The sequence below is a fragment of the Copidosoma floridanum genome, unplaced genomic scaffold (assembly GCF_036245765.1).
Source record: "Copidosoma floridanum isolate Cflo_tuat_1 unplaced genomic scaffold, Cflo_Japanese_pri ptg000014l, whole genome shotgun sequence".
Taxonomy (NCBI): domain Eukaryota; kingdom Metazoa; phylum Arthropoda; class Insecta; order Hymenoptera; family Encyrtidae; genus Copidosoma; species Copidosoma floridanum.
Window position 1 is genome coordinate 6,138,389 of NW_028321891.1, and position 10,814 is coordinate 6,149,202.

The window sequence follows — 10,814 nt, forward strand, 5'->3', positions numbered from 1 at the left end:
TACTATAAAGTTTAGGTCATATTCATATTCACGGCCGATCTTGTTGAATAGAATTTTCTCATAAAAAAAAAAAAAAAAAAAATCAATCACTTTGAAACGAAGTGTGACTGTTGGGTTAAAAGTTCACAATAACTTAAACAAATATTGTTATAACAAACAATCTAGATGGAAAAAAGGGAAGTCGTAAATCCGGAAAGAAACAGGAAGACGAGCGAGAGCATCATATGTTGTTATCACGTGGTACCGATCGCCAGGTAGGGGGCTGTCGCGCACGTATATACAAGCGCCGCAGATGTTATAACGAGTGTCGTAAAACCCCTTTTATCACGCTTTTACCATATGTTTTGGCTGCTAAAAAATTCGCTCTCAAACCTAATTTACAAACTCTTGGCTCAATCAAGTACGAAATTTCGGCAAACTGCGAATTGTCGCATCCTTACAGTAACGCGTGAGTAACAAGACATCAATATCAATAAAAAAAATATCGCATCAAATGATTTCCGAGTACTGAATTGACATATGTAACCATGATTTAAGTGCTGAATACCTTGTCAGAAGGCTTTATCACAAGAGTACCTGCACCCAACCACTAAAAAATAGTCACAAGTGAAAAAAACTGCTTAAACATTGCGCTGTAATAACATTTAAGAACGGCCGGGGGGGGGGAGATAGCGCGAGGAAAGAGAAGAATCGAGAGAAACTCATTGCGCACACACACACACACACAGGTATATATATGTGTGTATAAAAGCTGCTGCTGGGAAAGCAATGGCGGTGTCGTTCTGCAGCACTGATCGCTTGAGGCCGCTGCTATAGCAGTAGACGAGTTAGACGAGAGGCTAGTGCGCGAGCGTCGACGACGACGTTCACATCATACGTGCGTTTTTCGACAGAGATCAAAGAAAACTTGCGTGTGGAATTGAAAAGCACGCCTTCGTCATTGAAGCATCAAAACATTGTAAAAGTTTTCTTTTTTAAAAAACAGACTATTAAATCTAACAGAATAAATTGTACATACCCATATACTTAGTTATTAAAAAAAACGCACGCGGTTTTGGTGTGTGTGTGTGTGTGTGTGTGTGTGTGTCTGTCTAGTGTCTGTGCCTGTGTATACGTATACTCTGTAAAGTCGTGTTTGTATAGGGGTGAGAGAGAAAAAGAGAGATCTTAGGTTGCCGACGACGAGGTTGATGTACTTCCTGACTTCGAGGCAAATAGAAGATGCTAATAGAGAACCCAGAGCAGTTCAAGGCGTGGCTGACGTCCGTTTTGGAGCCGCTGTAAGTAGGCCAGAAGTCTACCTCGCGCATACCTACATGCATGCATGCACACACCTACGTATGTACGCTTGGCTTAGCTCTCCCTTGAGAGCCTTCGCACCCCTCTTTGATGCCTATGTAATTTTATTGTTTTCTCTGTTCTTAAATATCTCCTGGATAGCCGTCGTCCTCGGGGAGAACTTGCAGTTTATTGTAACTGAAAGTTAAGTATGTGTTTATCCAAAAGGAACATGTACGTGTGTGTTTGCATTTGCATGAAAGTGTGTGCGTGAGTCAAGCTGTAATTTTCTTTTTTTTTTTTTTTTTTTTTTTTTTTTTTTTTCTTCATATATTATATTTGGAGCCAAGGTAATCGTAACACATGTTTCTTTCGACGTTTCTCGGCTTCATTGAGACCCCCGCTTGGTTTACTCTAATTTCATGATTAGCTCGTGTACTTTACTTTCCAAGAAGAGGCTCTTTCAATGGTTGTACTATATAAGATAGTTGAACAAGCATGTCCTAGCTGTATGGCAATACTTAGTTCGTCCAGACTTCAACTTGTATATTCCGTTTTGGAGCAAGGATGGCTCGTTGGTGTATTTCCTTTTCAAAACGTTTAAAAATCATTGGAGCGCATTATTATTTGTATTGGTTATGCATCTGCTGGCTTTTGATGACATTTTCTTGGTAATAAGGATAACTGCGTGCATTAGATTTTTTATCAAACATATTGGTTTCCACAATTTTGAATAAAATGACTGAAACCTATTTAGTTAATAAAATTGTTGTAACAAATGATCCTGATTCGTTTCATTTTTTTTGTACTGTAAATTAAATTATTATTGATACTGACTCCTCAGATTCATAATTCCTGATTTTTATTTTATGAAGATAAAAAAACTTGTAAAAATTAGCGACAATACCTAAATGGGCCGTATTATCCATACAGTGAATTCAGTGAAATCAGTAAACGACTTTAATATGTAATATATTGAGAGGGTAAAACCACATGACCCGTGAAAAGATATACAAAATCGTCTACTGGATTTGTTAGACTCACTATATGGAATGCAGCACCAATGCAAATTATTGATAAACCATAAAGTAGTGCCATAACCAAGGTTTTATTTTATTGTCATTTCCAGATGTGACGCCGATCCAGCTGCATTAGCAAAATATGTATATGCTTTAGTGAAGAAAGATAAAACACTAGAAGAACTTAGAGGTGGCATGGTAGAGCAGCTGGATGTATTTTTGCAGCAAGGTACAAGATTTTCCTTATCTCTTTTTTCCAATATTTATTTTACTTCCTTATTAACATTTAATTGACATACAAAACAATTAAGGAAACAACATTAATGATTTACCATTCAATTGGTATGATTTTTTTTCAGAAACTCCAAACTTTGTAGAGCTATTATTTAAGACTCTGGAAACACAGGATTACCTGGTACCAGATATTAAAGAGGAAGAAGAGGATGGCAGTAAGACACCACCGACTACCACAACGCCTCAGGTGCCACAACATTCACTACAGCCACAGTCCACTGAATCTAGTAATAACGCTCCAATGAATACGATAATCGAGGCAGCTGGTGCTGTTCACATTAATGGCTCAGCTCCACAAAACGTCATTGTGAAACGCGAGGCGAGGAAATCAGATTCAGAAAAGGAAGAAAAAGAAAGAGATAAGCGACCACGAAGTCGGTAAGCGTCATTTTTTTAAATATGTGCAGATATGTATAAATCTTTTTATTAGCTATAATTTATTATTAACCCAACATTTTTTTTTTTTTTTTTTTTTTCTTTTTTTTTGTTCACAGTGGCAGAGTCAGGTCACGGACGCGATCCCGTTCCCGGTCATGGGAAAGAGATCGACGACGGTCCAGGAGTCGTGATCACAGTAGACGCGACAGAGAAAGAGATAGAAGTCGTCAGTGGAGAAACAAATCTCCACCAATGAGCGTGCGTCGGCACGACAGAAGGTCACTTATCGTCCTAACCTCTATTTTATTTGGCATTTATATACAGAAGATAAAAAGTATTTGTTTTGTTTTTTCAGGCGAACCAGAAGCCGGAGCAACTCTCCACTGCGATCACGGCTTCGCGACGGTCCAGAAATGCGTAATGATGGACACAGGGGACGATTCCGCAACCGCTCACCGACGCCTATCAGGTCACGTTCACGGTCCCGTTCTCTTGAGCGCATCAAAAAGATGGACAGGCACGAGCTCAGCAGACACGACCGCTTACAGGATGGTTGCACGAGTCCTGGTGGCGGCACCCCAACTCAAGACAGTAACCACGGTGACGTGGACATGAGGTTGTCCACGACTAGTCAATCCATACAGAGCGTCGTTGTGGCAGGACAAGGCGGCAACTTCCAGCCAAAACGACGTTGCAGAGACTTCGATGGTAATTGCACTTTTTTATTTTAACTTTTAAACTTGTGAGGATGTTTAATCACGAGTTTGGCTTTTTCACCTTAGAAAAAGGGTATTGTATGCGAGGAGATCTGTGTCCCTATGATCACGGCACAGATCCAGTAGTACTGGAAGATGTGGCACTGAGCAGGGTTTTAACATTTGGACCGCATGGTGGCCAGGCCCCAGGCTCTGTACCCGTTGCTGCAGTGCCCGAGGCCCCGCCAGGCAGTGCTGGACCCAATGGTAACGCACCACCACCGCATCTACCACTTGCTAGCTTGCCGCCGCCCCATCTTCGTAATCAGCACCATGCTAACATGGGTTTGTGCCTCATCCATTCATTATCATTCTAACTGGCCGCTTTCGTTATCACTTGATTTTCTTGTATCAGTAAAATAAAATGATTTCACATTTTTTATTTTAATTAATACATTTTCATTATAATTGCATTTATTCATTGCTTTTGGTTTTTTTTTAAATTGCTTCGGTTACAGAAGGTAAAACCAATGCTCATTATCGCTCAACTTATGCTTTGTATTTTTTATTTTTATTTATATTTATCTCTTATGCAATGTATGCAACTTTGATTCCATGTAACACAAATTTTTAATACATGTTTTCAGACGTTATGACGGAATATAACCCCGACGCACCGAGTTTAGAGCCACAAATGCCATGGTCGAGGCATCCGATGCCACCAGGTCCAGTAATGTACGGACGGGGACAACGTGAACTGATTAGCGTACCAGTGGCTCCGCACGCAAATGTCGCCGAGCTGCCACCCGTACAGTCTCAGCAACAGCAGCCTCCAGCTCAGCAGCCACCCAGCCAGCAAAAAATACCTCACCATCAACACCACTCTCAACAGCAGCACGCGCCAAGTAACCCTCTTAAGCGCAAACAAGCATTTGACTTCAATAGGCTCGGTCCCAAGCAGCGAGCTGGCCACAACGCGGCCAACTGCTCGCTCGAGCTGAAAAAAGTGCCGCGGAGCCTCAACAACATTACTCAGCTGAACAATCACTTCAGCAAATTCGGAAAAATTGTAAATATCCAGGTGAACTTTGGGGGAGATCCCGAGGCCGCACTTGTTACTTTCCAGATGCCCAGTGAGGCCAAAAGCGCATACCGAAGTACCGAGGCCGTCCTCAATAATCGCTTCATCAAAGTGTTCTGGCATAACAACAATGTCAATAACAATTCGGCTGCTGGCGCTATTGAGAATGTGCCACCTAAACAAGGTGACTGTAAAAGATATTTTAGTCTTGTTATAGCACTTGCACTGAATTATTGGCTGCATCGAGATCTTTTTTTGTTTGATCTAATGCGAACTATAATTTTTCCAATAGTCGGGCAACGACCATCTGTCAAAGATAGACTAGGCGCCACTATGCAGAATAAAGTTGACGATAACGAGTACGTACCAGCGCGACGCGCAACGGAAGATAACTCGCAACAGCAACAGCAGCAGAAACCACCTCAACAGCAGCCACAAACTCAACAGCAGCAGCAGCAGCAACAACAGCACCAGCAGCAACAAGTAAGCCAACCATTGGCTCCAAAACCAACTATTGTACCTGCACCGGCAACTCGAGAGGACAAGGTCTTGGCTATCAAAAAGACACAAGAGATGCTGGCAGCCAAAGAAACTCTAAAGAAGAAGCAGGAAGAGAAACGCAAGGAAGCAATAAAGCTGACCGCTGATCTGCGCAAGCGTAAGCAAGAGCTGCTTGACAAACAATTATCCGAGATGAAGATGTTGATCGATCGCGCTGAAAAAAATCCAGATCAAAAAGAAACGATTATGACTACCATTAAAACGATGCAGCAATCGATCGATAACCTTCGGAAAGATCTGGCTGTAGGGAATAATGGACAAAACACAACTGTCGCGACAAAATCTCTACCGAAGACTCGTGAACAGGCTCAAAAGGAGATACTAGATGCAGAACTCGATCTTATCACTGCGCAGCAGGAAGGTCAAGATTCAGCAGAATTGCAAAAAAGGTATTATTTTCATGTGCTACGTTAAAGATGATCAATCTATTCAGTTTATTTATTATTATTTTAACGATCATTTCTTTTTTTTAGATTACTCGAGCTAAGAACCCTAGCTGCTGCAATAAGTCTAAATAGTGCGAGCGCGGGTAGAGGAGCGAGAGCTTTGAGGGTTTCACGAGCAGCTGCTCATGCTTTCCGAGGTAGAGGTCGAGGGGCAAGTTTCACCCATGTCTCCGTCGACCATAGACCAACTAATCTTCTAGTCTCTGGTTACGAAACCGAGGAGAAAGCAGACGTGTTAGCTCACTTTAAGGTACAGTCTTTTTATCTCGTAGGATTCATAAAAGTTATGATAACTGTATACCTATTGCCCAACTTTAAACCTTGAGGTTTTTTTCATTATAAGTAATATAAATCAAGAATCTCATTGGGTCACTGATTTTCGTTATGTCAATGTGTCACTTTATTATCCTTCATGAGATACATACCACCAAAAATGTTTTAATCAATTTCATATTTTATTTTGTTTTTTATTTTATCATGTATTTTGAGCTTAACTTAAAAGTATTGATCCGTGAGTAAAATAATATATTGAATAATAAAACATAAGGTTTGTATTTTTCTACCAGAACATTTTGTAGAACATATTAAGCTTGTGGACCACTAATAACTGATTTTGTCGGTAGACTTGTGAATGCAGCAGTCCCGCATCGGAGTTCCAGTCTTTGCCGACAAATCTGAATATCATTCATCTTTTTAATAACTTTTTTTTTTACCATACAGCGTATTCGTTGACGTTTTTGATAACGCTTACGTTTGAATACATTTATAAAAAATAAAATAAACACGTTTCAAAAAAGTAATTCAAAATCTTCAAAAGCAATAGATTAATTATTTTGAAAGTTTTACTCAGTGGCCCGGTACGACTTATTTGTTGATATGACTAATTATATTTGTACAATATTTAAAGCAATTTGGTGAGATTGTCAATCAAATTGTGGACGACGCCACACCTTCTATCGTAATCAATTACAAATCAAGAAAAGAGGCCGAACTCGCGATGTCTAAGGGACGTAATTTCCAAGACCGCGTGCTCTCCATCACGTGGGTGTCTGGACATCATCTTCATCGCGGTACTGTCAGCACTTCAAGCACCGTTGGTACAAACTTAACCAGCTCATCAACTAATCAGCGTACAGAGCAACTACAGCCTATTATGACTGACGAAGAAATAGATTTAGAGGTATGTGTTGTCCTTTTAGATAGTAATAAACTTGTTATTTTCGTTGTATTAAATAAATCAATCAATGACACGGTGCTAATGATGTATGGTGTTTTTCTGTTACAGAATATAGGAGACGAGGAAGCTTTACTTCTAGATGAAGGCGAAGAAGAGGAGGACGAGGACGGCGAGTCGCGCAGCTGGCGACGATAGCAAACTGTGAATTTTTTTCACTAATGTTTTTTTATTGCATATAAATATTATAAATTGTATAAGAGATCAATTTTGCGTGCATACGGCACTAAAAAAATTTACTACCGCACTGCTAATCGATGGTTTTTTTAAATAAGCTCGATTCGCATGTATATGATGAATTATGATTATAACAGTAGTGTGGGAGGATATATTATTAAGCGATTATAGTGAGAACGAGCACAAGAGCGAGAGAAGAATGGTACGAGTATAACATAATTTTTGCACTTACGTGCAACATTGAATGTTGATGACAGTAAATTTGTTATGATTATGTATGTCATTGCTCATTATATGGTTATCGATGATAAACTTACCTATATAATGCGCGCATCTAGAAATGATGCGTTCAGATCAATTATGAGTTTTCAAAAAAAAAAAAAAAAAAATAATGAGAAAGGAAAAAAAGATCAAGTTGAACAAAAAAAAATGAATAATTGATGAAAGAAAAAAAAGAGGCGAAGAAATTAATAATTTAAAAAGAAATAATAACTACGACGATTCATCCCATTGATTTGTAGAATAAAATCGCTATGTTTTGTATGGGAAACACAGTCTTATTATTTACATTCACATAACTACGGTTCATTAAAATTGCGGTTCTTAGTCAACCCGTTGGGGACGTTGCCTGTCTCCCCGCTGGTCCAGCTGAAGCCTCGAGCGAGAATGCGACAATACTTTCTTCCGTGGAAAGCGAGGTGTGCATCATGGACTCGGGATCTCTGGAAGTACAGACATGATTAAAAATATTATATACTAGAATAATGAGTAAGTGATAAACAAATCTTGTCTTCCTAAAACTTTGTATCGGTGCAGTTCTAAACCATTAGTTCATAACTAATTGAAACCACCGGTATTTATGACTCTGGCCTTTTTTCTCGTAATCTTGAGTTATCTACGCCTACAACAGCAGCTTTGATATTATCCTCTCTAATAAGTACTCGAGTCAAAAGTTGCTGCTAACATTTCACCCTCTTCGTCATCCCTGTCTATCTTTTTCTGAATCTGATTCCGTACTTCGTATTGATATTACTTAATACAATTGTTACGGCAATGTCTATAGTAGCACTGAGTTGTTTTAACTTTTTGAGTCCTCTATTTTTGCCCTCCTTAAAGGGATAACTCAATAATAATTGTACTTAATACGTATCATAATGCAGTGGCTCTGTAAATAGAAAAAAAAATCTCATTATTTCAGAGGTATATTTGTTTCAGTGTATATACACTCAATTTTTCAGTATTTATATTTATTTATTTATTGATTTAGTCAACGGGACAAAGGCCCTGGAATTCTCGTGCATTGCAAATAGTGGATCCTCGAGAGTATGCATTTCGCGCGGGGTTCAGCATATTCTCAAAAAATTAACTTCTCAACTTTTAATTTCTTGATCTTCATTTCTCTCTGATAGAAAGCTTATCCATCCAGAGCGAGAGACACGGGAAGGAAAAAAACGAGCGCAGAGTACCACGAGAAGCAAGTACGTCTACGCAAATATATCCTATAATGATGCTCATTCACAGAAGTTTTCTTGGAAATAAATTGATTCATTAAAAAGCTAAGCATTGCTTATCTAAGATCTCGATCGATCTTAGCTAAGCATTGCTTATCTAAGATCTCGATCGATCGATTGATATACATGAAAAAGTATGACTCGTGATTGAATTGAATTGTTAGTGCTTGCAATCAGAACTAAATAATCTGGCAGACCCATACGGCATTCGCGTGCACGTGCTCATTCTCTCTCCACATAATATTATACATACGTTTGAATGTAAAAAAAAATATATACCTATATAGTATACATTATGTACTCATCTTTACTGCCTAAAGATATTAAATCGTTAAAGGTCGCATTTTTTTCTTTAATTAATTGTACAGTTATACTACATATGTATAAATAATAATACATATATACATTTTTTTTAGATGATAATGTAAGATTAGGGATAAATAATGGGCAAAAATTGTAATATTCTTAAAAAAAGATTGTTTTATTATTACACAATTTTTATATACAGCTTATACAAGTAGACTTAGGATAGAGTGCAGTTTTTTTGAGTGAGCCTCAAAATCCTAAAGTAACGTACGAAATATCAATGGTTCCACTGAAAAATTTTTACACAGAAATCTTCTTTAGTTAAAAAAAAAAATTTTCAACACTAGTCCAACAATTGATACTTATTAAATTTCTCAACCGAATAAAATCCAGCCTTCACTTGTCTTCCACCAAAAAACCGTCCATTTAGATCAACAACAGCTTTGATGGCACTCTCAATTCTTTTGAATTCTACAAAAATCCTCACAGCATCCTCTGGCTGTACATTGAGAACTTCTTGAATCATAACGCGTCCAACATCCCCATACTTGGTGTTGCACTCATCTTTAACCTCAGGCTCTAGATCATCGTCTACCTCGCCAGGTCCAACCATATTCCTCAGTAGGACAACTTTGCTCGGTGACTTCATGATTTCAGTGATGCTAGGCTCATCTAGAGTCAGTGCAGATGACTGCGAATTAGAAGGTGGTGACTGATTGAAGGATGGTGGAGGCATCAGTTGTTCCTTTTCGCTAACGATCCTGCCTCCCCTCTTACTTGTCTTCTCGACCTGCAGTGCCACTGACATTCCCTGCTCCTTCTTTCCAAGCCCCTGACCTTCTTTAAAGCCATACTTGGCCATGATCTTGGCAGCAACCGACGATGTTGCATAGCCCTGACTGAGTGTTTGCCTAGGAGCTGGTACTGGAAGAGCAGTGGACGGTGGTGGTGGTGGTGGAGTTGGTGGCTCAGGTGATGAAGACTCCTGCAGCGAAGGAGGTGGAGCAATGGTAGCTCCTCCAGCAGTGTTTCTGTTGAATGCCGGACGCTCCTCGTCCCTCTCCGAGTTAATTGTGGCAGCCACACTGGCCATTTGGCTCTCCTCGTAGTCCCTCTGATTTTCCCTTCTCAACCTCTTCCTCTCGCTCTCCTGATCGTGTTCCCGGTCGCGGATCTCACGCAGCTCCTTCACCACTTTCTCGTAATCGTTTGGCCGCATCGGATCGTACTCATTTGTTACGTTCCAGTCGAATTCCATGCTAATACCACTACCTGCTCCAAAATACTTGCCCACGCCATCGTCGACTTTTTCGACCTCTCTGGTCTTGGACTTGAGATCGATCACGGGTGCAAGGATGGCCACGGCTTTTTTATTCTGTTCACGCTTAGCATGAGGAGTAGCAGCTTTTTTCAGCTGAAGCTGAGATTGAAGGAGCTTGATGCCGGAGGACCATCCGGCCACCTTCTCCGTCGCCCGGTGCTTGTCAAAATCGTCGTACAAAGACATTACTACGGAAGACTAGCAGTTAACTCTTGTAACTAACATCTCCTACTGTACTTTTTATCGCAAATGATAAGTAGATTATTTGCAAGAAAATCACTTTTCCGACGAGACGATGACGTTACGAGCGACATAAGCACGCCGTTGGTTTGTACTTTTGTACACAAACTGTAGAGGTTATGGTTCGTCAGCCTTAACGCAACATATATATTAAACTCCATTGCATGTGTAGAAGTCTAGAATTCTACACATCGGAGCGTAGAATCTACAGTAGTGTACAGTTGTACAACTTGTAGTCTTGTACAATGTACACCATAGAGTGCCATAGACATG

At 39.7% G+C, this 10,814-nt stretch overlaps 2 protein-coding genes across 8 annotated transcripts; one reads left to right on the forward strand and one right to left on the reverse strand.

Annotated features, from left to right (window-relative positions):
* Nucleotides 1-132: 132 nt before the first annotated feature.
* swm (Zinc finger protein swm) lies at nucleotides 133-7,713 on the forward strand. 7 transcript variants are annotated; one of them, XM_089591889.1, is made up of 13 exons: nucleotides 726-1,280; nucleotides 2,408-2,526; nucleotides 2,657-2,969; nucleotides 3,086-3,247; nucleotides 3,325-3,677; nucleotides 3,752-4,009; nucleotides 4,312-4,472; nucleotides 4,560-4,929; nucleotides 5,038-5,155; nucleotides 5,234-5,695; nucleotides 5,780-6,002; nucleotides 6,660-6,941; nucleotides 7,053-7,713. In XM_089591889.1, exons 1-13 carry the CDS (start codon nucleotides 1,222-1,224, stop codon nucleotides 7,122-7,124), a joined length of 2,952 nt encoding a protein of 983 aa, XP_089448015.1. In that variant the 5' UTR covers nucleotides 726-1,221; the 3' UTR covers nucleotides 7,125-7,713. The 7 variants fall into 7 exon arrangements, with proteins under 7 accessions (XP_089448010.1, XP_089448011.1, XP_089448013.1 ...); XM_089591886.1 differs by having other exon boundaries at nucleotides 4,312-4,929; nucleotides 5,038-5,123; nucleotides 5,175-5,695; nucleotides 6,660-6,932; nucleotides 7,038-7,713; XM_089591884.1 differs by lacking the exon at nucleotides 726-1,280 and adding an exon at nucleotides 133-448 and having other exon boundaries at nucleotides 4,312-4,929; nucleotides 5,038-5,695; nucleotides 6,660-6,932; nucleotides 7,038-7,713.
* A 1,423-nt stretch (nucleotides 7,714-9,136) lies between these two features.
* Nucleotides 9,137-10,691, reverse strand: Spf45 (splicing factor 45). Its single transcript, XM_014355349.2, has one exon. The coding sequence runs from the start codon at nucleotides 10,485-10,487 to the stop codon at nucleotides 9,324-9,326; it is 1,164 nt and encodes a 387-aa protein (XP_014210835.2). The 5' UTR covers nucleotides 10,488-10,691; the 3' UTR covers nucleotides 9,137-9,323.
* Between the last annotated feature and the right edge of the window lie 123 nt (nucleotides 10,692-10,814).

Bases quoted from the DNA above. Each gene is read 5' to 3' on its own strand.
- swm (XM_089591884.1), top strand. From the start codon at position 225: ATGTTGTTATCACGTGGTACCGATCGCCAGGTAGGGGGCTGTCGCGCA. The intron at 449-2,407 runs GTGAGTAACAAG...TGTCATTTCCAG, and splicing joins TCGCATCCTTACAGTAACGC to ATGTGACGCCGATCCAGCTG. The intron at 6,933-7,037 runs GTATGTGTTGTC...TTTCTGTTACAG, and splicing joins ACGAAGAAATAGATTTAGAG to AATATAGGAGACGAGGAAGC.
- Spf45 (XM_014355349.2), bottom strand. From the start codon at position 10,487: ATGTCTTTGTACGACGATTTTGACAAGCACCGGGCGACGGAGAAGGTG.